We start from the raw sequence: 25,563 nt of genomic DNA, 5'->3' as shown, positions 1-25,563 counted from the left end.
AAGGTGAACATGTGATTTTCTGTAGTCTGTTAATATGTTACACTAATATTTTAAGAATAAGTTGAAATAATGATACATTAGATATGTTTTATTTGATTTGTTAGTATTTTGTTAGGGATTTCTGTGTCTATGTTCATGACAGATACTAATCTCTAGGGTTTTTTGGGGTGAGATCTTTCATTTTCCCATGAAGGTAATGTTGGTCTTATAAAATAAGTTAATAAGTATTCCACCTTCTTCTATTTCTGGAAAAGTTTATGTAGAATTGGTATTCTTTGTTCCCTAAAAGGTTTTAATAAATATTCCTGTATTATCTTTTTAAGGTCTTAGGATCTAAAATGAGGCCTTCTCTTTTATTCCTGATTTTGGCAATTTGTGTCTTCTCTTTTTTTCTTATCCTGTATGGCTAGAGGTTTATCAATTTTATTGATATTTTCAAAGAAGCAGCTTTTAGTTTCATTGAATTACCTTGTTTTTCTATTATCAAGCTCATTGATCTGTGCTTTATTTACCTTTATTTCTGTTTTATTTCCTTTTATTAGTCTCTGTTCTCTGCTTGTTTTGATTTCAAATACCTCTTCCTTCTCAAGCATCTTTTTTTTTTTTTTTTAAGATTTTATTTATTTATTTGACATGGAGAGAGGGAACACAAGCAGGGGGAGCGAGAGAGGCAGAAGCAGGCTTCCACTGAGCAGGGAGCCCGATGCAGGGCTCGATCCCAGGACTCTGGGATCATGATCTGAGCCAAAGGCAGACACTTAACGACCGAGCCACCCAGGTGCCCCCCCAACCAAGCATCTTAAAACTGAAGCTTAAATCATTGATTTAAGGTTCTTTCTTTTCTGTCAGAATTTAACACTAAAGACTTCTCAAGTGCTGCTTGGCTGCATCCTTCAAGTTTGGATACACTATTATTTTCTTTTCATTCAATTAAAAATATCTTCTGGGGTGCCTGGGTGGCTCAGGTCACAATCTCAGGGTCCTGGGATCAAGCCCCACGCTGGGAATCCCTGCTCAGAGGGGAGTCTGCCTTTTCCTATCCCTTCCTCCTCACACCACTCATGCTCTATCAAATAAATAAAATCTTCAAAAAATATATTTTCTAATTATATTGTGACTTCCTTTTCAACCCATGGAATATTTAGAAGTGTGTTAATTTCCAAGTATTTGGTAATTTCCAAATATGTCTGTTGATTTTTAGCTTAATTCCATTGTGGTTGGTGAACAGGCTTTGTATATTTTCAATTCTTGAAAAACGTGCTTTGCTTTATGGCACAGAATATGGTCTGTCTAGGCAAATGTTCCACATGCACTTGAAAAGAATGTATATTCTGGTTTGTTTGGGGGCAGAGGGCTCTACAAAAGTCTATCAATTGGTTGGTAGTGTTTTTCAGCTCTTCTCCTTACTGATTTTATGTCAGCTCATTCTATTGATTACTAAAACAGGAATAGTGAAGGCAGGGGCTAACAGATCATCAAAGTCCTTTTCAGCTAAGTTAAGGTGTCTGAAGTTTACCTTGAGTTATGGGAAGCTATTGGGAGATTAACCTTAAGAAATGGAGTAACATGGTAAAAAAATTTTTTTCAAACTTGACAAGATTGAAAATAGGCTGGAGGAAAGCCAAAGCAGCAGTGGGGAAAATTACTAGGAAGGCATTTAATGATCATCAAAAAGAAACATGTACTTGATTTAAAGCAGTGGCTCTGAGAATGATGAAAAAAAAAAACAGATTAAGGAACTATTAAGAGAACAGAATCTAATAATCACTTGAAAAAGGTGGAGAATAATGAATACCAGGGAGGAGATGGTTATGGTTCCCAGTTTCTGATTTGGAATACTGGGGTATGCAAGGGTATATACAGGTTAATATTTACCAAAATAGGGAAATACAGGAATGGAAACTGATTTGAGAAGGATGTATTCCCAATTTCAACATGGTGAGATTAAGGTTCCTATAAAATATTCATGTAAAGATGTCCATTAAATTATCTCAGTTCAGGGGCGCCTGGGTGGCTCAGTGGGTTAAGGCCTCTGCCTTTGGCTCGGATCATGATCCCAGTGTCCTGGGATCAAGCCCCGCATCGGCCTCTCTGCTCAGCGGGGAGCCTGCTTCCCCCTCTCTCTCTGCCTGCCTCTCTGCCTGCCTCTCTGCCTACTTGTGATCTCTCTCTGTCAAGTAAATAATAAAATAAAATCTTTAAAAAAAAAAATTATCTCAGTTCAGACAGGTCTAAGCTAGATAGACTCATGAGTCATTAGCACATACTATTAATTGAAACCATTTGTTGGGGTGAATTTATTGAAGAATGGTATATATATATATGTATATATATATATATATATGAAAGAGCTTATCCAAATGTCATTTTAGGATTATCGGATTATTAAAATGCAGATTCTCAGGAACTACTTTAGATTGGACTTCTGTTTTCACCCTCATGAGGCTGAAACCAAGGTGTTCCAGGACTGCGTTACTTACTGAAAGCTCTAGGGGAGAATGCACTTGCACACTCACTCAGGCTGTTGGCAGGATTCAGTTCCACGCAGCTGTGAGACTGAAGCCCTCGTTTCCTTGCTAGCTGTTGTCGGCGTGCCACCCTTGGACCTCTGTAGGTAGCATTCTACAATTCAGAACTGGCAATAGTTTATCCTTTTCACATTGCCTTATCTCTGACACTTCCGCTTTCCTATTCCACTTTTAAGAACTCATGTGGTATTAGGCCCTGTCAGATAACCTAAAATAACCTCCCTAGTTTAAGTTCTAGAACTTTCTATCTGCAAAGTTCTTTTTTTTGCCATACAAAGTAACATATTCACAGGTTCCAGGGATTTGGGCATTGATATTTATGAAGGGCCAGTATTCTGCCTACCATAAGCTACTATAAGCATTCTGATATAACACTTCTTGTAGACCTATGTTTTCATTTTTCATTGATCTTGGGTAAGTACCTAGGAGTGGAATTGCCGGGTCATAAGGCAGGTATATGTTTAACTTTATAAGATGCTGCCAGATATTTTTCCAACATGATTGTACATTTCACACTGCAACCAATAATGAAGGAGCAGGAGAGTTCCCGCTGTTCCACATCCTCACTGATATTGGAGCTATTAGCCTTTCTGGTCTTAGCCGTGTTAGTGGGGTATCCCCTTGTGTTTTTAATTTGCAAGTCCCTGGAAACTAATGATGCTGAGCACTTTTTCATATTCATGTTGGCCATTTACATTTATTGGTGTGTGGAGTGTCTGTTCTTTTACTCATTCTTAACTTGGATTATTGGTGTTTCGAATGAGTTACTAGCTCTTTATTCATTCTGGAAACAAATTCTTTATCAGATATATGTACAATATATACTGCAAATATCATCTCCTCTTCTGTGACCTGTCTATTCACTTTCTTAAAGGCACTTTTTGATGTACACAAGTTTTATTTTCATAACATCTCTTTTATCAGATTTTTTCCTTTCATCATTATTGCATTCTGTGTCCTGTCTCAGATATTGCTGCCTACTTCAAAGTCACAGAAATTCTCCTATAAGTTTGTTTTATCTTTTACTTTTAGGTCTTTGATCCATCTCAAATTAATATTTGTATATTGGGTGAAATGGGTTCATTTTTCCCCCATATGGATATCCAATAGTTCAGCATTATTTGTTGAAAACATTTTACTTTCGGGGCACCTGGGTGGCTCAGTGGGTTAAAGCCTCTGCCTTCGGCTCAGGCCATGATCTCAGGGTCCTGGGATCGAGTCCCATATTGGGCTCTCTACTCGGCAGGGAGCCTGCTTCCCCCTCTCTCTCTCTGCCTGCCTCTCTGCCTACTTGTGATCGCTGTCTGTAAATAAATAAATAAAATCTTTTTAAAAAATACAAAACAACATTTTACTTTCCTCACTAAACTGATTGGTGCTTTGTTTGAAAATCAGTTGGCTATATAAGGATGGGCATATCCTGGACTCTATTCCATTTCATTGATCCATTTGTTTATCCTTATATAAATACCACACCATCTTGATCACTAGAGTTCTATAATAAATCTTTAAGCTCGGTAGTACAAGTTCTCTGGTTTTGTTCTTCCTTTTCAAGATCGACTATTCTAGGTCTTTGGCACATTCATATAATTTTAAAGTCAGCTTGTCAATTTCTATTTTTATTTTTATTTTTTTTAAATTTATTTACTTGACAGACAGATCACAAGTAGGCAGAGAGGCAGGCAGAGAGAGAAGGGAGGAAGCAGGCTCCCTGTTGAGCAGAGAGCCCGATGCGGGGCTCGATCCCAGGACGCTAGGATCATGACCTGAGCCGAAGGCAGCAGCTTTAACCCACTGAGCCACCCAGGTGCCCCGTCAATTTCTATTTTTAAAAAAAGTCTTTGGGATTATTCTTGTGATTGCATTAAATATGCAACACTAGTTTTAAGTAGAGAACGGAGGAGAAATTCTGAGGACACAGAAAGTAAAAATGGAGAGATTAAAACCAAATGAAACAAATGCTCAAAAATTCCATTAAATTTAACAACAAGGAAGTCACCAGAGCTTTTACAACGGTAGCTTCATTGCCCTGGTTGGAGAAGAAACCAAACTGGAACTAAATATCCCATTCCCTCTTCATTCTTACTAAAACCAACCAACCAACCAACCAAACAACAACAAAAAACCCCTGAATTGCAGCTGGGCACACAGATAACTGAATAAAGACTACATTATCTATCTTTCCCTCTACTTAATTGTGACCATTGATTAGAGACCAGCTAATGGGCTCTCAGTGGATGTGTCACATGCAACTTCTTAGAAGTGTCCTTAAGACCATATGCCTTTCCAACAGACACCTGAAAAAGTGCTCGACATCACTCAGCATCAGGGAAATACAAATCAAAACCACAGTGAGATGCCACCTCACACCAGTCAGAATGGCTAAAATTAACAAGTCAGGAAACAACAGGTGTTGGTGAGGATGCGGAGAAAAGGGGGACCCTCCTACACTGTTGGTGGGAATGCAAGCTGGTGTAACCACTCTGGAAAACAGCAGGGAGGTTCCTCAAAAAGTAGAAAATAGAGCTACCCTAAGACCCAGCAATTGCACTACTGGGTATATAACCTAAAGATACAAATGTAGTGACCCGAAGGGGGACGTGCACCCGAATGTTTATAGCAGCAATGTCCACAATAGCTAAACTATGGAAAGAGCCTAGATGTCCATCAACAGATGAATGGATAAACATGTGGTATACATATACAATGGAATATTATGCAGCCATCAAAAAGACCACGAAATCTTGCCATTTGCACCAACGTGGATGAAACTAGAGGGTATTATGCTAAGCAAAATAAATCAGAGAGGGACAATTATCATATGATCTCTGATTTGAGGAATTTGAGAAACAAGACAGAGGATCATAAGGAAAGGGAGGGGGAAAATGAAACAAGACAAAACCAGAGAGGGGGACAAACCTTAAGAGACTCTTGGTCTCAGGAAACAAACTGCAGGTTGGTGGAGTAGAGAGGGGTGGGAGGGATGGGGTGGCTGGATGATGGACACTGGGGAGGGTATGTGCTATGGTGAGTGCTGTGAATTGTGTAAGACTGATGAATCACATACCTGTACCCCTGAAACAAATAATACATTATATATTAATTTTTTAAAAAAAGAGTATGTGCCTTTCTTCACCTTTCCCTTTTCCCTCTTGCTATGAGCAGGTGACAGCTGGACTTAAATCAGCCACCTCAGCCATGAGGTAGCATGCTAAAGAAGGCAGAACAGCAAGGAAGAGGAGCCCAAGGCCCTGATGATCATGGAGCTGCTGCCACACCAGCTATGGCCTACCTAGCTATGGAATCTTATGCAGAGTTAAGGCATTATCATCATCTGTTTTCTTTGTGAGGTACCCAAACCTAACTCTAACCCATCACAGTTTTAACAATCTATATGCCAGTGATCCCAAAGTTGTACCTTCAGCCAGACTCTTTTCAGACTCATCTGTCCAACAGCTACCGGAACATTTCTACTTGGATATCCAACAGGTCTTTCAAATTTAACTGTCCAAAACACTGTTCTTTATTTTTTTTCTCTCCCTAAAATCTTGCTCTACTCATCCTCCCCACTGCAACCAAATGGCAAATGGTTTTGGGTTATAAATGAGAACTGATCTATCTTGTAGCTCAAGGAAAACACCTAAGTGTTGCCTGATTCTTTGGTTTCCCTCACCCTCTTCAAGTTAAGTTTTGATAAGGGACTTCATTTGATTTTCTTTCAAAATTGACGTGGCTGTTCTTAGTCCTTAGTCCTTTCCATATATAGATAGATAGATAGATTTATTTATTTTAGGTTCAGCATGTCAAGTTCCATGAAAAAATCATGTACAATTTTAACTGGAATTGTACTGAATTTGCAGAATTGGGGAAAACTGACACCTTTATGATATTGAGTATTCCCATCCATGCATACGGTGTATCTCTTCATTTACTTGGGTCTTCTGTTATGTGTTTCAATAGAACATTACAACTTCCTCCCTAGGTGACTATACAGCTTCAGTGGGATCTGTTTCTAGATACCTTTAGTTTTGAACACTGGTACAAATAGTACCTGTTTTTTAAATTTAAAATTCCCAGTTAGTTATTGCTGATACATATAAGTTTTTTTTTTTTAATTCAGAAATCCGGGGCACCTGGGTGGCTCAGTGGGTTAAGCCTCTGCCTTCAGCTCAGGTCATGATCCCAGGGTCCTGGGATCGAGCCCCACAATGGGCTCTCTGCTCAGCGGGGAGCCTGCTTCCCCCTCTCTCTCTCTGTCTGTTGCTCTGCCTACTTGTGGTCTCTGTCAAATGAATTAAAAAAAAAAAAATTCAGAAATCCTTCTGAAGGCCATTTTTCACCATTTATTAATACTTCCCTTTCCCTCTGATTTGTGATCTCTTCCCCTACCTTATAAATGCATGTATATGTATGCCTACACATAGGCACACACATTTCTCTGTTGTTTTGTTTCTGGGATGTTTATTCTGTTCCATTGTTCTGTCTTGTACTACTACCACAATGTCTTATGCTGTACTTTTATATTTTGATAGCATTACTCTTCTGTCTCAAGCTCTTCTTAGCTATTTATGTTAGTTTACTTTTCCAGATAAATACTGCAATTATTTTGCAGCTTTCTCCCCAGAGCCTACCTAAGTTATATCATTTGGGGGCTCCGAAGGCCATTCTGACACTCTCTAAACAAAGCAGCCTTTCCAATCACTCTTTATTACATCACCATCTACCTTCTCGTTAACTGATTTTGCTATCTTTCTCCTCCCCACCCCCAATGTAATTGGCTGCTTGTTAATCACTGTATTCCCAGTGTCTACAACAGTGTCTTGACACATACCAGGTGCACAAAAATGTTTGAATAAATGGATGGAGATTTTAAATCCGGATTCAGAGAAACACGGTAAGAAAAGCAGGTTTTGCAGTAATGGTGAAAGATAAGAACTCGCTCAGTTTAAGAGGAGGGGCTTAGATTACTCACAGGTGATTCATGTGTAGGCCTCACGCCAGCACCTGGGGCACAAGAGTGGAGGGTCAATGAAATGTTCAGGAGGAGAATGCTTGCAAGGGGGTAAAAAAAGTAAAGATACTTGGAAATAACAAGTGCTGATGAAGATGTGGAAAAAAAGAAACCCTTGTGCACTGTTGGTAGGAATGCAAGCTGGTGCAGCCACTGTGGAAAACAGTACAGAAGTTCCTCAAGGGGTGCCTGGGTGGCTCAGTTGGGTTAAGCCTCTGCCTTCCGCTCAGGTCATGATCTCAGGGTCAAGGGATGGAGCCCCCATCGGGCTCTCTGCCCAACAGGGAGCCTGCTTCCCCCTCTCTCTCTGCCTGCCTCTCTGCCTACTTGTGATCTCTGTCAAATAAATAAATAAAAATCTTTTTAAAAATTAAAAAAAAAGAATGGAATCTTGCCATTTGCAACAACATGGATGGATCTAGAGATTATAATGGCAAGTGAAATAAATCAAAGACAAATACGGTAAGATTTCACTCATGTGGAATTTAAGAAATAAAGAAAAAACAAAGAAAAGCAGCCTCTTAAATATAGAGAACTGGTGGTTGTCAGGGAGAAGGTGAAGGGGATTAGAGTACACGTACAGTGATGAGCACTGAGTAATACACAGAATTGCTGAATCCTTCTATTGCACACCTGAAATTAATGCTACCTTCCATGTCAATTGTACTTGAATAAAGAATTTTAAAAATTAAAAAAAATTTTTGTCAACATGTTTTAATGAGAAAAAGACACTTTGTAAGAACCATACCTAGGGTGAGCATAGAACCAGCAATATGGAAACCAAAAAGAGGAAAAAATGTCAGGGCTGAGAAGAGGGAAATGAATATAAGAGCTGGGTTTATTAATCACATAAACACATGTAGTAATGGGCAGCATTAGCTTAACTGGGAAATACAATTTAACCTAAGGACGCTAAGCAAGAGCCTCATACCTCCACCGGTAAAAAGAATTAGAGAGCTCTATTAAACGACACATCAAAATTTGGGGAAAGGATTAATTCTGGAACCCTCTGGGGTCTTACAATGACCGTTCGGGGCTTAAAAACCTATCCGCATTCGATCTATCCACCTCCCCGGGTCCCAGTTAGAAGCTGTGGGCTGGCAGGTTCCGATGTGAATGAGACAGTTTCTTACTCCTCATCATCGTTCCGTGACAACCCAGTGAAGGCTGATGGTACCGGCAGCTGCTTTGAGGGCCTCAGAGAGGAACAAGTGCTGGGCAGCGACCGGGAAAGAAGAGTCCGGCGGCTGCGGCTCGGGAGAGGCCCTCACTCCCCGCGACGGGTCGGCGGGTCAGCCGGTGTGTCAGGGGCCGTGCCCCCGCGCCGTCCTCCCACTCCCCGCCGCGCCGGCTTCGCCGACGCCCTCGCCCGCCCCCACGAGCCCGGGCTCCCCTTCCTACCTGCCGGCCACCTCTCGGCCGCTCGCCGCCGACCTAGGCGGCAGGGAGCCCACCTTCCTCGGCGGGTGCCAGCCTGAGCCCTCCAGCCGGCTACTGCCGGCACGTGATACCGCCCCCGTCGCTCCTCGCCCCGCCCCTCGGCCCACTCCGCGCTCCGCCTCCCGCCGGCGCGCCCCACCCACAAGAGCGTCGCTGACCGATGACGTAGTCGGCGCAGGCACACTTGGCGAGGCCGGGGTGCTGCTGGCTCTGCGGTTGGAGGTACGTGGGGTCGGCTCGCCCAGCGAGAGGGGAAAGTGAGGTGCGTGGCAAACCGAGGGCTCCCGAGGGAAGAGGGGAGGGGGAAGAAAAGACCCTGAAGCCTGTCCTCCAGGTGCGGGGGTACGGGGCTGTGTCCCGCACCTCTCGGGGCCCTACTGAAGAGGCTTGGAGGCTGTCCCGCAGTAATGAACCGCGGGTTTCGTTACGGGAGGTAATGGCTCGCGCCCAGGTGTACGAGTTTAAGCGTCCGCTGCGTGGAATATGTTCCTGCTCGGGCAGATCATTGGGGAACCTGAGTTATGTGGTAAAACACGAGATCGGGAGACCTCGCTCCACTCTTTTTTTCCCCCCGGGTGCTATGGCTCAGTTTCTTCGCCCTAATGAGATGGTCGACCTCACCATCCCTTTCACAGCTACCATTCTGTGATTTCTGCCTCCCAGAGTATTATCTTTTATCGTTATTCTGGGCAGAAATAGAAAGCTTGTGACTCATGTTCTAAAGTTGAATTGGGTACGCGGGCATAGAGTTCGGTTGCTTGCTTTCGTTAGGACTGACTTGGGTAGCATTTGCAAGTAAGATTTCTGCATTAATAGTCCAATAGACTCATTTTAAATTTTAGAAATCAGAATATCTATGTTTTCTTAATGTTAGCCCTCTGTTTTTCATACTCAAATATTTAATGAGACATTTAATATTTTGTCTCATTTCAAGAGGCAAATCTCCAAAGTATATTGAAGTTGATTTTTTTTTAATTTATTGTCACCTTACCTCTCTTATTAGCATTTTAAAGGTCATCTACACCTTCTGCCTGGGAAAAGATGGTCAACGTCTTGAAAGGAGTGCTAATAGAATGGTTAGTAGTTTTGATACTTAATGAAATTTAAATCTCCACATTGAACTTGATGTATGTGTACCTCCTCTAAAATCCATGTTTTCGTTTTGTTTTAAGATCTAAATGAATCAAGTCTTACAGCTTTCGCAACTTCACTTTTCTTACATAACAAGTGGGACAGATTTCGTTGCAGCGTTTCTTCCTGGTACCAGATTTCAATGTCTCAGTCCAGTTGATGTAATTGGCATATTTCCAACCCGTTTTGGTCAAGGGCAGTGTATTTTTTACATCAATGCTCTTTAGAGGAACAGTGCTCGTTGTTGTCCTCCAACCATTAGGGAGATTGACTAGAATTTTAAGGTCTGCCTATGTCTTCACCATCACAAGCTGTGGTCTTGAAGAGTAAGAAAATCAAGAGCCAATTGAAGATTTCTTAAACCAGGCGCATATTTCATAGGAGAAGCTAGAAACCATAATGGGCAGCACTGGATTTCTCAAAGCAAGCTACATTGGGCTTTGTTACCACGCAGTCTGAAAACCTGAACTACTGGACCAGTTCTTGCTCCGTCTTCACTTGTTCGTGATAGCAGGGCTGGGGAAGGAGCAAAACCAAACCTTAGGATACTTCTGGCATTTAGAACAACATTGTCTTATAGAAATATAATATGAACCACATATGTAGTCTTGACTCTTTTATTAGCCACATTAAGAGTAAACTGAAGCAGGTGAAATTAATGTTTTATTTAACCCAGTGTCCAAAATATTTCAACATGTTCCAAATCTTCAAAATCCATACTAAGATTTCAAAATTTTGCTAAGTCTTTTTCCATACCACGGCTTCAAAATCCAGTGTGGAGTTTACTTTCACAGCCCATCTCACAGGCTGGTCACATTTCAAGTGCTCAGCACTGAGTCATGCAGATTTAGTGTTTGGATAGACACAACAAAGATAAGAAAAGAGTCAGTGATGTAGGTGGGAAGCTAAGAGGGAATCTTTCATAAAAGTGAGTCCCTGGTGATGAGAGATGGACCACGATGACACACTGGAAGTCAGCGATTTCTTTCTTTTTTTTCTTCTCCTATTTTTAATGAGTTTTCGTGGAGAGGTGAGATAGATGTCAGATTGGAGTACTTTGGGAAGGGAAAGGAAGGTGAGGACGTGAATAAGTGGAGAGGTCTCCTTGGAGAAGTTTTGTTGTAGTAATGAGCAAAGGAATGGAGAAACGTGTTGATGGCTGGAGAAGGATATGGTAAGGGACTCTGATTCTTGTATTTGGTTTTAATGTGAGAGACTAGAACACATGTTGATAAGAGTAAACTGCTTAGAAGGTACCTGGGTGGCTCAGTTGGTTAAGCGTCTGCCTTCGGCTCAGGTCATAATCTCAGGGTCCTTGTATAGAGCCCCATATCGGGCTCCCTGCACAGCGGGGAGTCTGCTTCTCCCCCTCCCTCTGCACCTCTTTCCCGCTTGTGCTGTCTCTCTCAAATGAATGAATAAAATCTTTAAAAAAAAAAAAAATTACTTTGATGTTCACTTGGGAAAGCGAGGGGAAGGGCTCTAGATCCCATAAGTTCTAAAAACAATGTGCTGTTTTCTTTTAGAAAAGACATTTAGGCTACTTTTCATATTTTATTTTTCTTAAAACATTGTCATATCACAGTTTGAGCTTCACCTCTGGATTTAATAAGTCTTCTGTCTTTTTTTTTTTTTAAGTCTTCTGTCTTGTAAGATTTTTGTATTTTAGTTTTTGTTGGTGTGTTAAGTTTTACTTATCTAGACTGTGTTAGGAGGACGGCCATATTAGGTAAAGATCTGAATTCATACTTGTTTTTCTTTTTTAGTTGAACAATTGTTTCACTGCATTTATTCCTTTCTTTGATCATAGGTATCTCTTTTATCACATTGTTTCATTCTCCTTGTTACTTTCCTTAGTCCTGTCCCACATCCATTCTTTTGTCATTGTTGCCTCTTTAAGAATAACCTTAGAATAATTTAGTCTGTTTCTAAAATAATCCTTTTGGCATAATGATTCGGATTGTGTTAAATCTGTATTTTAATTTGAAAAAATATGACTGGGCTGCATTTAAAGAGAGCAGAACTCTAGGAGACTCATTAAAATCTCAGTGGTAGGCCTTCAGGGTAGCCTTGAGGACAGAGTACAGATTTGTAAGAGGAGCTGAGGTGTTCAGTTTTCTTTCCTGATAGGCTGAGCTGTCGGCCTGGTTTGCTGTCATGTAATCAAACCTCTGAGTTCTACCTGGGCTCTGATGACCCTCTGTCACTTTGCTCTTCTGTGTAACCCCAGGCTAGCAGCAACAGCATCATCTGGAACTTGTTAGAAATGCAAAATCTGAGACCTCACCCTAAATCTCCTGAATCAAAATTGTATATGCAAAGGAACTTGTTAACAAGCATTAAAAGTTTGGGGAGCACTTAATTGGCTTAAGGTTGAGCATCAGTTTTCCTATGGAGAACTATTTTGCACCAGGACCACTAAAATTTTATTTTGCAGATAGTGCCTTTGGCAGAACTTCCAATTTTTTCCTTCAAGGTGAATTCTGAAGTGTAGCCTGCACAATTTTTTGAAAGGGTAACTGTCTTCCCAAAGGTTAAATCTTCCGAAAAGACTTCAGGCCTAAGAAATGACAGATCCATAAAGTGCATGGTCAGGGCTGGTGGGTACTCCACAATCAGATGTAAATGTTGGGATGGTAACTGGAAGAGTCCTTCAGTTCCCCTCGTGTCTGTATTTGATGCCAAAGAGAAGATTCTTAATAACATAGTATCATTATGTTTATTACTTCATAATCCTCATGGATTCTGTGGAGCCTCTCGGTGTACTGGAGTACAGAATTTGATAGGTCTGGAGTTTATAGGCAAACTGCTCAAGAGTCTTCTAAAACTATTCCATCATTCCACTTATTTTCCCTCCAGATTCCAGCCACATCACCGTACAAGGTCATCTGTCACGGCGGATAGTACTGTTCACATGTTCTGTTCCAGCGGCCAGCAAAATACTTCTCAGGCGTGTGTGGCCTCCTTCAGGAAGGGAGTCTGACTTTGACACCTGTCTTAGGATGGCTTAACTTACTGCCATATTTAAATTCCATGTCTGTCAGTTCCTTTTAACAGATTTGAAGTCTCTAGTAAAGAAGCAGATAAATCAGATTATAATAGCGACCATTTAGGCCTAACTGTCAGTTTGCTGGCAAAGTCAAGGTGCTGGGTTCCAAGAAGACGCTTTCCTACAAGGCTTATCGAAAGCTGAATTGAAATTCTTCTGTTTATAAATTTGAGTTTTTAAATCAAAATGAGATTGGTGAAAACTTCCTCTTTGTTGGGATCCACCACTGTCAACTGCCAGCCTCACACAAGCATTTTCCCAAGTCCAGCCGAGCACGGCAGTGTCGCAGCAACGTGTGCCCAACAACGTCTGTCCGATTGCAGGTGCTAGAGCAGACCTCCGGGGTGACAGTTACCCACGTGGTGTGGCAAGTGCTCCAGCAAGGAGGATTTGTTGCAGAGGTGCAAAGGATTTGGAGAAATAGATATTATTAGACCAGTCTTACCCTTATAGCTTTGGCTTGTAAACCTGTATTGTGTATGAGAAGCAAATAAGAAGGCAAAAGCATCTACCATTTTTTTCTGTTCTTTCACATCGTTCACATCTCTCTTGTGAGCCTCTGCTGCTTGGAAGGGCCATACCCACAGAAGTTCCCTGGCCACCCAGAGCAGTGTCTAAAATTTGACTAGCAGGTACTTAGAAAGTATTTTGTTTACTGAATGAATTTTGTCAACAGAATTAAGTCAAGGAATGTAATCTCAGCGTAAATTCAGGTTATTAATGTTCCATTAGAACTCTGTTACCACAGTGATAATAGTGGAGAGAAGAATAGGTTTTGATAACTTGGATTCAAGTTTCAGTACCAAAAAGGTTTGTATGCCAGACCTCCTTTTTGGCAAGTTACATCAAAATAGCTCTTAAATGAAGTGACTGTTGTCTTCCAGTCTTAGTTTTTAAAAAGCAGGCTCTCACCAAGCTACCGATATGGTTGATGGAGATGCAGTCTTTTTTTTTAAGATTTTATTTATTTATTTGACAGAGAGATCACAAGTAGGCAGAGAGGCAGGCAGAGAGAGGGGAAACAGGCTCCCCACTGAGCAGGGAGCCTGACGTGGGGCTCCATCCCAGGACCCTGAGATCATGACCCCAGCCAGAGGCTTAACCCACCACACTACCCAGGCGCCCCTAGAGGTGCAGTCTTAAACTGCTGATCTAGAAAGCAATTTGTAATAGGTTTTTTTGAGGTTTTATATGGTTTAACACAATAATTCCATTTCTAGAAGTTTATCCTAAAGAGGTGACCCTAAGGAAGTGATCAGAACTGCAGGAAAAAATGTAGGAGATTGAGGGGTGGCTCACTCGGTTACACGTCCGACTCTTAGTTTCAGCTCAGGTTGTGATTTCAGGGTTGAGAGATTGAGCCCTGCTGTGTCAGGGTTCCCGGCTTAGTTGGGAGTCTGCTTGAGAGTTTCTGATTGTCTCTGTGCCTCTCCTCCCCACCCCCCAGAGTGCACTGGTACACATGCACGCTCTCTTTCTCAAATAAATAAACCTTTTTAAAAATGTAGGTAATTGAGGGTGCTATTAAAGTTGAGGATGGAGCTAGAGAGTAGAATGCGAAGCGAAATTAGTTGGTCAGGGAAAGACAAAAACCATGTGATTTCACTCATGTGGAATTTAAGAAACAAAACGGGGAAAATGTGAGACAAATCAAGAAATAGACTCTTAATGATAGAGAACAAACATGATGATGATGGGGAGTAGGGAGTGCAACTCGGAGTGACGAGCACCAGGTGTTGAATGGAAGTGTTGAAATGTTGTCACTAAATTAAGAAGTGTGACATTTTTGTAATCAAATAATGTAGCTATTAAAGTATTTGAAAACATTTTAAGTGATAAGGGACAATGACATGGTGTAATACAATGATAAGTCTCATAAAGTGACACTGAGCATTTACCAGATACTGTACTAAGTCCTTGGTAATATTCAGTTAGTTCTCACAACAACCCTATGAGATGCAGATTTTTTTTTTTTTAAGATTTTATTCATTTGAGAGAGCACACATACAAGCAAGCATAAGCGGGGTGGGGGTGGGGCAGAGGGAGAAGCAGACTCCTCGCTGAGCAGGGCACCAGATGCTGGGCTTGATCAGAGGACCCAGAGACCATGACCTGAGCCAAAGGCAAACTTTCAGCAAACTGACTGAGCGACCCGATGCCCCAGATGTAGGTATTCGTATCCTCATCTTACAGATGCAGAAATTGAGGCACAGAGAAATTAATTGCTCAGGCTTACACAGCTGCTAAGATGGGATTGTAAACCATAGTGTTCTGCTTCGGAGCCCAAGCTAGTAAGCCTGACATAGACTGTCTAACACAAAGCTAAGCATAATACTGTGTTAAGTTTTTATTTTTATTTTTTAAGATTATTTATTTATTTATTTGACAGAGGGAAAAGCAGGCTCCCTACTGAGCAAGGAGCCTGACTAAGGGCTTGATCCCAGGAACCTGGGATCATAACCTGACTCAAAAGCAGACACTTAACCAACTAAGCCACCCAGGCGCCCCCTTTATTGTGTTAAGTTTCCAAAAAAAAAAAAAAAGCATGCATATTCTTAGAACATCATATACACAGGCTAGTAATAAAAAAAATATTTTTGTAACAACAAATCCTTTAATAGGATAGAAGTAGGTAATTTGAACCTTTCTACCTGTATCCTCCCACACACCCAAAGACTCTAGGCATTTTCATTGCTCATCATTTGAGTATCTGCCAGGAGCATAGTGTTTTTAGATGTAGTCTCCAATCCAGCAGCCCTCCACTGTAAGTAGCACTGTCTCCATCTTACTGCCTAGGATGCTAAGACATGGAGAGGTTTAGTGATTTTACGTATCATGCATCTTGGTTGACAGAGCTGGGGCTTGGAGTTAGGCTGAGTCCAGTGCTGTCTTTAGTGTCATATCTTTCTGACAGTAAACCTAGTGTGTGTCATATTGGGAACTTGAGACTATTACTCTGGTTAGCTCGGTGTCCCCTGTGGCGGCCCTTTCTTTCTCTTAAGACTCTTCTCATTGCAAATATTTACTGAGCCATCTACGATCTGTTGGGTCCTAATAAAGGTACCTATATCTCAAGCTGGACAATGGGCTTATTCCAAAACACTGTGGAAAATGCTCGTAAGAAAGAAGTAAACTTAAGTAAACAAAGCCATTTCATTTCATTCAATAACAATTTTCTAAAACATTCTTTTCTCAGGGCATACAGAATTTGGAGAAATACTTTTAAGATTTTTTTTTAAGATTTTATTTATTTATTTGAGAGACAGAGATCACAAGTAGGCAGAGAGGCAGGCAGATAGAGAGAGGAGGAAGCAGGCCCCCTGCTGAGCAGAGAGCCCGATGCGGGGCTCGATCCCAGGACCCTGGGATCATGACCTGAGCTGAAGGCAGAGGCTTTAACCCGCTGAGCCACCCAGGCGCCCCTACTTTTAAGATTTTTAAGTAACTATACCTGTTAGCTAATTATTTTCCGGAAGGGTAGTTTATCGTGGATCGAGCCGAGATTATCATTCTGACAGGACGGACAGTGCTGACAATTTTGTGCAGGTGACCAGTGAAGTCTGTGATCTGTTTGACAGCGAACTGCGTCATCCTAGTAGAGTCTTTGTGGGGTAATACTTTTTAGAATCATGTATTATAGGAGTTTTACTCAGGTTGTGTAGGAAGGAGTCGATTGATACCTACTTTCACGTCTCCAGGACCAAGACATTATTTCCCTTGCTCACTAACCCTGATCCCAGGACTTCAACCAACTATGTCTGTGAGCTCTTGGTTTTGTTTTTCTTTCTTACCAGCAGGTTCTCCCATGGACTCTTCATGAAGAAGTAGAGTAAATAGCCCTGAATTTAGGCAAGATACTCCAGTTCCCTCAATGTCTCATGATAAAAGTCCCTTAAATTTTGTCATTTTGAATCATTATAAATTAAATTTCAGGTACATGCTTGAGAATTCGGTCACAAATTGACTGCTGTTTCCTTTCAAACAGTTGAACCGAGGCAATGAAGAAGGGAAGTAGTTAATTCAGTGTTTCACCAGCCAGTCACTTTCTAACTATCTCCTTTGTCAGTGAGCAGGTTTCCCCAGGTATGGGGAATGGCGCTGGTGTTCAAGATGGTTCGTAGTAGAACACAGAAGGGAGGGGGAGAGGGGCGCCTGGGTGGCTAAGTGGGTTAAGCCTCTGCCTTCAGCTCAGGTCATGATCTCAGGGTCCTGGGATCGAGCCCCGCATCAGGCTCTCTGCTCAGCGGGGAGCCTCCTTCCCCCCAACCCCCGCCTGCCTCTCTGCCTACTTGTGATCTCTCTGTCAAATAAATAAATAAAATCTTAAGAAGGGGGGGAGGGGGGAGGACACAGATACTGTTTTTATATGACCAGTTTGAGTTATTTGAGGATGAAAACACATTGGGATGACTGGTGATTCATGCCAGGCGAAGTCAAGCTTAAAAGTTGATTTAAAGGCAATTTAAAGAAAAATAATAAGTAATATGTAACTCAGTTGTTACAAGGGGTGCTAAATGAGCAAGGATAGTATGCAATGGCAGAACTTTTGAAAACACCAACGTGCTGATTCAATGCGCGAATGTGAGTCCCCCTGGCACTTAGGTCTCAGTCCTTATCTTACTGTGCCTGTTCCCAGCCCCTGACACAATGGACCACTTCCTCTTCCTGAAGGTCCTTTGTTCACTTATCTTCCAGGACTCAGGGTTTCCTTCCTACCTCAGTGTCACTGCTTTATAGTCTACTTTGCTGATTTGTCCATTTCTTCCTAACCTTTTATATCGGAGCGTCTGGGGCTTAGTCCCTGGTCTCTTCTCTGTAGCGATGTTCACTCCCTTGTCAGGGCTTGAGGACTGACTTTTTCTCCTCAGTCTGGACTTGACTGCTGAAATCCAGAATTGTGTATCCACCTTCCTACTCGGTTTCTTCTCTTGGGTGCCGGGAGGCATCTCGCGTGTAACATGCCTAACACCCAGCTCTTGATCTCCCCAGCAAACCTGTTCCTCCTGCTTCTTCCGCGTCTCTGCAAAAGGCAACTCCATTTTTCATTTGCTCTGACCAAAAAGGTTGGGAGTCTCCTTAATCCCTCTCCTCCAAAGCTGGGGTCTAGTCTCAGCGAATTATGTTGGCTTTACATTCAACGTATGTCTAGAATCCAAATACTTGTCATCATCTCACTTGTACTATGTAGGTCCAAACCATTGTCCTCTCTTGCCTGGGTCACTTCAGTCACTTTCTAATCAGTCTCCCTGTTTCTGCCCTTGCCTCCACTACCCTCCGGGCTTTTCTTATCCCCGCAGGCGGCATGATCCTTACGTCTAAAATTGAAGTCAGTCTGTAAGTTAAATCATGTCACTCAGTAAAAGCCAGACTTGCTAAAATCACCTCTGAGGCCTTTGTGATCTGGCCCGGCTACAACTAACTTTCTGACCTCACCTCCCACTTCCGTCCCCTTTGGTCACCCCTCTCCAGCCTCCATAGCCTTACTGTTCACTCTGCCTGGGATGTTCTTGCCTGAGTCACCACATGCCTTGCTTACTCCCTCCTCCTGTTTGTTCAGATACCGCTGCTCGGAAAGGCCTTCCCTGCCTCCCCCGTTTAAACTTACAGGATCCTGTCATTTTCATCACTGCCGTTTCTCATCCTACTTCGCTGCTGCGTGTGTGTGTGTGTGTGTGTGTATCGGAGTCCTACCAGTAAAATGTAAGCTCTGTAACAGGGAGGATTCTGAATTGTATTGTTCACTGCTGAATACCAAGGATCGAGATATTGCCTAGCACATCCAGGTGCTCAGTAAATATTTATTGAATGCATGAATAAAGCTTAAAGTAGCAAATTTACTTCTGAACTAATCAATTCTGCACATTAGAGTGGTCATTCTAATTCTGCAACAATAGAATATGACTGAATTTTGCCAAACCTAAGTGGACAAGCATAACCTAGGTGTACTGAACCTACATGTACGATGACAGGCATACTAAATTTAAAATTGTGTCGGTTCTGATATGTGCAGACCTATTCATTCACATCATTTATTGTGTAGTAAATTGTTAATAAAATCACTGTAATGGTTAAGTTACTGAAAATAATTTAAAAAGTCATCTTTTCAGGAAGACTTGATTTTATTAATAGTTAATATACCATGAACCATACTCATATAGTGCTTGAAATCCTTTACCTTTGTTATCTTCACTTATGCCTAGTTTGTACTTAAAAGACGTAAAACTTGTTTTTAATGTTTTCAGGAAATTATACTGACTTCTTTTGAATTGTCATCTTTGTAACTGACGTTGTCATTCCTCAAGAAACAATAAGATTTTGTAAAGTTACATGTTCTCTAAGATTTAAAAAAACTATATGCAACTTGACATTTTTGTTTTCATCTGTTGCTAACCACATTGTTGTACATTATATTAGGTCTAGAGAGTGTCCTTGTTGTGATTCAGGCTTTTTTTTGACAGAGATATGTTTGTGTACATCCTAGAAATAGGGTTTTCTTTTCGTTTTAGATTTATTTATTTATTTGAGAGAGAGGCAGGAGAGAGCCAGGGGAGGGGCAGAGAGAGAGGGAGAGAGAATCCTCAAGCAGACTCCCCACTGAGCACAGAGCCCAACAAGGGACTTGATTCCAGGACCCCGAGATCATGAACTGAGCTGAAAGCAAGTGTTGGACACTTAACCAACTGACCCACCCAGGCACCTCATGTAAATCCTAGAAATTGTATCCCTCTTTTCCTTGTGACTTACTCTACTCATTCCAAACTAAAAATCACAAATATAGAGAATTAAATTATGGCTCTTCTTTGAGCTCAGTATTCTCAAGAAGATTTTGGTAGAATCTCCTTTAAAGATTCTGAATGATAGTTCAGACTTTAAAAGTTCAGAATTTTAAGGAAGAAAAAGAACTTGAGAAGCTGCTGTGAGCCAAACACTACCCTCGGCATTATTCTCCTTTGATTTCTCTTAACAGTCTGGTATGTAGGCTTATTTTGTGGCGTTAGAGTTTAAGTACATATTAAGGTCACAAGTGATAAAGCTGGGATTGACTTTTGCTATTCACCCTGCTCTATCACAGTGACTGTTTAACTGGTTTTGTCAATTAATTATTCCCTGGCAAGATAGTGAAAATCTTTTGACTTCTTAGATATAATGGTCATAGGCAAGTAAGGAAATTCATTTTTTGAATCAGTTAAGGGAGCTGTGATTCTAGGCCCTAATAAGTGCAAAGCTCTGAACATTACTTTTTCACTTGTCAGTGACAAATTAATCTTTTAAAATCTCATCATTGGCCTCTTTCTCTAAAACTCTAATGCTTGAGACAGGAAGTGCGGGATTGAGTAACAATTTAGAACTTTTACAGTTGCCCTAAAAATCCTGCATGCCCAATCCTAATTGCTCAGGTGTAATTTGACAGCACAGTGTGTCATTGTCGTGTGTTTCTTTCTGCAGTGACCCTGCCATGAAGCAGTTCCTGCTGTACTTGGACGAATCAAATGCCTTAGGGAAGAAGTTCATCATTCAAGACATTGATGACACTCATGTCTTTGTTATCGCAGAGTTGGTTAACGTCCTCCAGGAGCGAGTAGGTGAATTAATGGACCAAAATGCTTTTTCTCTTACCCAGAAGTGAAGATACTCAATATTGACCACTTAGGAATTACAAGTAACAAATGTGAGACTGTCACCATTCAGTGTCCTGTGTGACAGATGAGACTTAGTGGCTTAGGCGCATATCATGGGGAAAACTGTGATGTCGTTTGTTCAGAAAAAAGTCCCTGATTTTCTTGTTTGTTTTTTTTTCCCTGTTCATGTACCCTAGAATTTAAAGAAAAGAAAAAAAAATTCATCGGTTGTCTGTAATTTGGCTTTTATTATCCTACATTAAAATGTAAATGGTTTTCCTACCTTTTTAATACCAATTTAATACAGTAAGAATATAATGGAATATGCCTTTACCAGTTTAACCTAGGTGTTTTGCTTGTTCCTGTTAATGTGGGATTTTGTAGTGTGGGTATGGTTTGTTCTGTTCTAATTAGAAACTTGATTACCTAGATAAATACGCCAAGGTGGGACTTTGGTAATATTTATGTCTTTGCAAATAATATCTGCATACTGGCCGGCTCTACTGGTGAAGAAGATGGGGAAGAGAACCATGTTACATTGATGTAAGCTACAGTTTGCATTTCCCTAAAAATACAGTGTTTTTAAAGTACAGAGGGTTTGGGGCACCTGAGTGGTTCAGTTGGTTAAGCCTCCGACTCTTAATCTCAGCTCAGGTCTTGATCTCAGGGTCATGAGTTCAAGCCCCACATGTAGAAGATTAGAAATAACCAAATGGGAAGGGGGAATGTTGCATTGCAAGCTTTATCTTCTCTGTGTTTAAACTTTTTCAGTCACATTTTCCTTTCCCATCAGGGAAAATGTTCTTCTGTTTAAAAAAAAAAAATTTGTTTTATTTGTGCCTTATTCCATATGAGAATCCATTTAAACTCTTTTTAAAAAGAGATAAGGACTGTAGAAAGAGTACAGCATAAGGCATGTAGTCAGTCATACCGTAATAACGTTATATGTGACAGTTAACTGGACATACCATGGTGAGCATTTTATAATGTATATAATGTCAATTCACTATGTTATACATACTGAATTGTGTCAACTACAATTTTAAAGAAAGGCAAGTAAGAGCAGATAGAAACAAAGTGAGTCTTGTGGGAAGTGGGATGATTAGGTTCAGATGTATTGCATATGGCTTTATGATTGTTGGGAGGCAGAAATAACACTAATAGGAGCTTTGCTTCCCTTCCTGAAGATAGTGTTAACCAGGATGGGTTCATGTGGTGAGAATTTTCCAAGAGAGAAGAGGACTTTTGTGATGCTATAACCCAGTTTTCTTCCCTCCTGTGGTGTGCTTATTCAAAGCACCTGTGTACCATTTTCAGTCACACAAGCTGGACACTGCCACCCTTTGGTACAGTAGGTCCTCGCTTATCCATGATTTCCCTTTCCACCGGCAACCAAGGTCCAGAAGCAGATGATTGTCCTTGTCACTATTGTCAGAGGGTAGTAACCTAATGCTGTCCTGATGCCTACGCCGTTCACCTCACTTCTCATCCTTTGGGCATTTTGTCATCTCACATGAGGAGCCCACGAGAGGAATGACAATGAGTACAGTACAGTAAGATAGCTAGACCATATTCACATAACCTTCATTACAGGTTATTCTATTTTATTATTAATTATTCTTCATCTCTTACTGTGCCCCATTTATAAATTAAACTTTGTCATAAGGATGTACATACATCTTAGTCTACACGGGGCTCAGTACTTCCTGTAATACAATTGTAATACAATTCTCCATCTATCATGATTCCCATCAATATAAATCAAGCTACAGAAGTTTGATTCTCATATAATAATGCAAACAATTTTGTGGCATTATTGGTACATTTGGTACTAAAATGTGTTGAGTACAAAATATATTTCTTTAGAATTTCCAGCTGTACTGAAATGGTACTCAATCTTGTATTTCAGGCATATCTAAATCAAATCTAATTCAAATAAAACTCAGATATTTGTCAGCTAATACCTTTTATATTAACATGAAACCTTACAAAAATTTTTCTTAGAATCCCAGTTTAAAAGGTATGGAAAAAAACTATATTGAACAGTGAATGCAAAGAGTCTTACGTGAAGGAAAATCTTTCATCAGCTCTCATTTTTTATTTTTTTTTTCCAAAGATTGATTTTATTTATTTGAAAGAGGGGGAGCAGAAGCATGGGGAGAGGCAGAGGGAGAGGGAGAAGCAGACTGCCCTGCTGAGCAGGGAGCCCAACGCGGGACTCGATCTCAGAACCCCAAGATCATGACCTGAGCCAAAGGTAGAGACACATAGCCAACTTAGCCACCCAGGCACCCAGCTCTCAATTTTTAAAAAGTCCTATTGGAGCAAATGTTAAATATTTCTCTCCGGACACTGCATTAAGAAAGACGGGACACTGTGACACTAGGAAGCCCACTTGCAGCTGTTTAGTTGACTTGTTCAACTTCGAGAGAATAGGACGTAACCAAGTGACATTTTACCCAGACCTTCCTTCTTGGAATCTGACCGACATTATTTAATTTGGCACATTTTAGATGTTGAGAACAAGAGACACAGGCTGCTTGGTAGTGGAGAAATTGACTACTCTCTTTTTTAAAGATGAAGTCCTGAATATTATGAAAAGGTAGTATTGACTGAATTGTCTTACCTGCAAAAAGAATCACTTCAGTTCACAGAGGTTAGGTGACCAGTCACAGATATCTGTGTGCTAAAATTGTGATATTTAGAGTTATACTAACTTCTAACTTCTCTCTCTCTCTTTTTTTTTTAAGATTTTATTTATTTATTTGACAAGTAGGCAGAGAAACAGGCAAAGAGAGAGCCCAATTCGGGACTCGATCCTAGGACCCTGAGATCATGACCTGAGCCGAAGGCAGAGGCTTAACCCACTAAGCCACCCAGGTGCCCCTAATTTCTAACTTCTTGATAGTGTTTTTTTTTTTCCTTAAATACTGTATCAAGTCAAAAATGCTTAATTCCTTGAACCCTGATTTCCTTGTGAAATTTCATGGGATTACTTTAAAATTCCAGACATCTAAGTATGCATCACAGTTAATGTAAAAATGTATATTGGGAATCAGTTTTGGTGAACAGTAACAGAACGCTACTAATAATGGGCAACAAAGACTACTCCCCTTTATTGCTGATAGACACCAGGGGCGGTAATCAAAATTATTAATGATTGTAATGCTCTTAACATCAGCTGAAACGGGTGATTCGACATACCTGTATTATTTTCTGAGAAGATGGTAGTGTGTACTTACTCTAGTTTGTAGTTGCTCAGTAAACCTCATTTACCTCAAAGAAACTAAATAAAAGCTCTGGTGTGATTCCTTCTCATTTAACTAGAATGCTGGGATCATTCTCTTAACATTCTCCTATCTTAACAGATAGGAAGAGGTTATATTTTAAAGGTGAAGAAATTATGCAGTTCACTAATATACTCAATAAACATTCTCATGTGTGTGTAACTCTACCTCATTTGCAGCAAAAATGACACTGAAAGGTCTGTTGGTGAGGTTCCTGAATAAGCGTTTTAAATACTTTATTCTCACTATCAGAAGGTGATTAAGAGACAACCTGCATGCGAATGTCTGCTCCCTGCTTGCTGGCTCCGAGATCTTGGGCAGGTCACTGAATTTCTCTCTGAAAACAGGAATTACCTGTCCTCAAAAACAGTTTGAGTGATTGTAAGTTAACGTGTCAAGCACATGATTCTGAACTTCATTTACTTTGAATCTGGAAGAGCACAGTGGAGGGGAGGAGGCGGATTTCAGCACACGCCCACAGGCGCACACACGTCCATGGACACTTTTTTAAGAAATTTCTTCATAATCAACGCAGGGAGAATGATCAAATGGGGGAGGAGGGGAATTCTTAGAAAATGAGCATTGGGTACATAGCAGACTGGTGGCCCACTACCTCCACTGACCTAGAAGCTGCTCTTCAGCAACTTGAATCTTGTTGGGAAATACCCAAATCGTTCATTTTTCCAAGACTGTCCCCAGGGCCCAGGGGTGCAAGAGCACCCAGCCCCAGCGGTCCCAAACTAGATTCGCCTCCTGGCTGCTGACTGAATCCAAAGGCAGAGGGACAGTGTGAAACAAGGAATTTATTTCAGTGAGGCCAACACCGGGAAGACAGCGGACTGACATTTCAAGGAGGGTGTCTAAAGTGCTGACAATACTTCTGGGTTCATATTAAGGAGAATGTGGGACAAAGGTAGGTGGGTCCGTGCAGGCGGGACAGTACAGGTCAGGTCACTCATTTTGTTGGGGTCAGGCATGTGGGGGCTTTCTGGCATCCAAACAAACATAAACAGATTGGATCACATAACATCTGTACCATTCAATGTTAACATTCGTATTAACTCTGTTGATTTAAGAGAACTAAAGCAATTACAGGATTGAAGTCCTGCCTGTTTTCTTCCTCAATCACAATATTCTTTTTTAACTTTCCTAATGTAAGTGTGACCTTGAAGTTGATGAGTTGTCATCTGTGGCTTTTACCGTATTTTTTTTTTAAGATTTTATTTATTTATTTGACAGACAGAGATTACAAGTAGGCAGAGAGGCAGGCAGAGAGAGGGAGGGAAGCAGGCTCCCCACTGGGCAGAGAGCCCAATGCGGGGCTCAATCCCAGGACCCTGAGATCATGACCTGAGCCGAAGGCAGAGGCTTAACCCACTGAGCCACCCAGGCGCCCCTACCTGTATTATTATGTATCCATCAGAAATACATACTCTTGTGTTTTAAACATAAATGATACATAAGAGGTATAATCATGTAAACCATCATTCTGTAATTC

General features: G+C 41.0%; 2 protein-coding genes across 4 annotated transcripts in view; one reads left to right on the top strand and one right to left on the bottom strand.

Moving 5' to 3' along the window:
• The window catches only part of SERAC1 (serine active site containing 1), a 58,293-nt gene extending 49,221 nt beyond the window's left edge, over positions 1–9,072 (bottom strand). For both annotated transcript variants that reach the window (XM_080807087.1, XM_080807088.1), the window contains exon 1: positions 8,941–9,072. The gene's annotated coding sequence lies outside the window, so the exon portion shown is untranslated. The remainder of the gene's footprint in view (positions 1–8,940) is intronic.
• Positions 9,073–9,131: 59 nt separating this feature from the next.
• GTF2H5 (general transcription factor IIH subunit 5) lies at positions 9,132–21,060 on the top strand. Of its 2 annotated transcripts, none has more exons than XM_080805173.1 (3): positions 9,132–9,201; positions 9,983–10,055; positions 20,606–21,060. In XM_080805173.1, the coding sequence occupies exons 2-3, from the start codon at positions 10,021–10,023 to the stop codon at positions 20,784–20,786; spliced, it is 216 nt and encodes a 71-aa protein (XP_080661299.1). In that variant the 5' UTR covers positions 9,132–9,201; positions 9,983–10,020; the 3' UTR covers positions 20,787–21,060. The 2 variants fall into 2 exon arrangements, with proteins under 2 accessions (XP_080661299.1, XP_080661300.1); XM_080805174.1 differs by having other exon boundaries at positions 9,157–9,241.
• The last annotated feature ends 4,503 nt before the right edge of the window (positions 21,061–25,563 follow it).

This window comes from Martes martes (genome assembly GCF_963455335.1).
Source record: "Martes martes genome assembly, chromosome: 6".
Lineage (NCBI taxonomy): Eukaryota > Metazoa > Chordata > Mammalia > Carnivora > Mustelidae > Martes > Martes martes.
The sequence above is the reverse complement of the archived record's forward strand: the minus strand, read 5'-3'. Positions and strand labels throughout refer to the sequence as shown.

Bases quoted from the DNA above. Each gene is read 5' to 3' on its own strand.
- GTF2H5 (XM_080805173.1), top strand. From the start codon at position 10,021: ATGGTCAACGTCTTGAAAGGAGTGCTAATAGAATG. The intron at 10,056-20,605 runs GTTAGTAGTTTT...TTCTTTCTGCAG, and splicing joins AAAGGAGTGCTAATAGAATG to TGACCCTGCCATGAAGCAGT.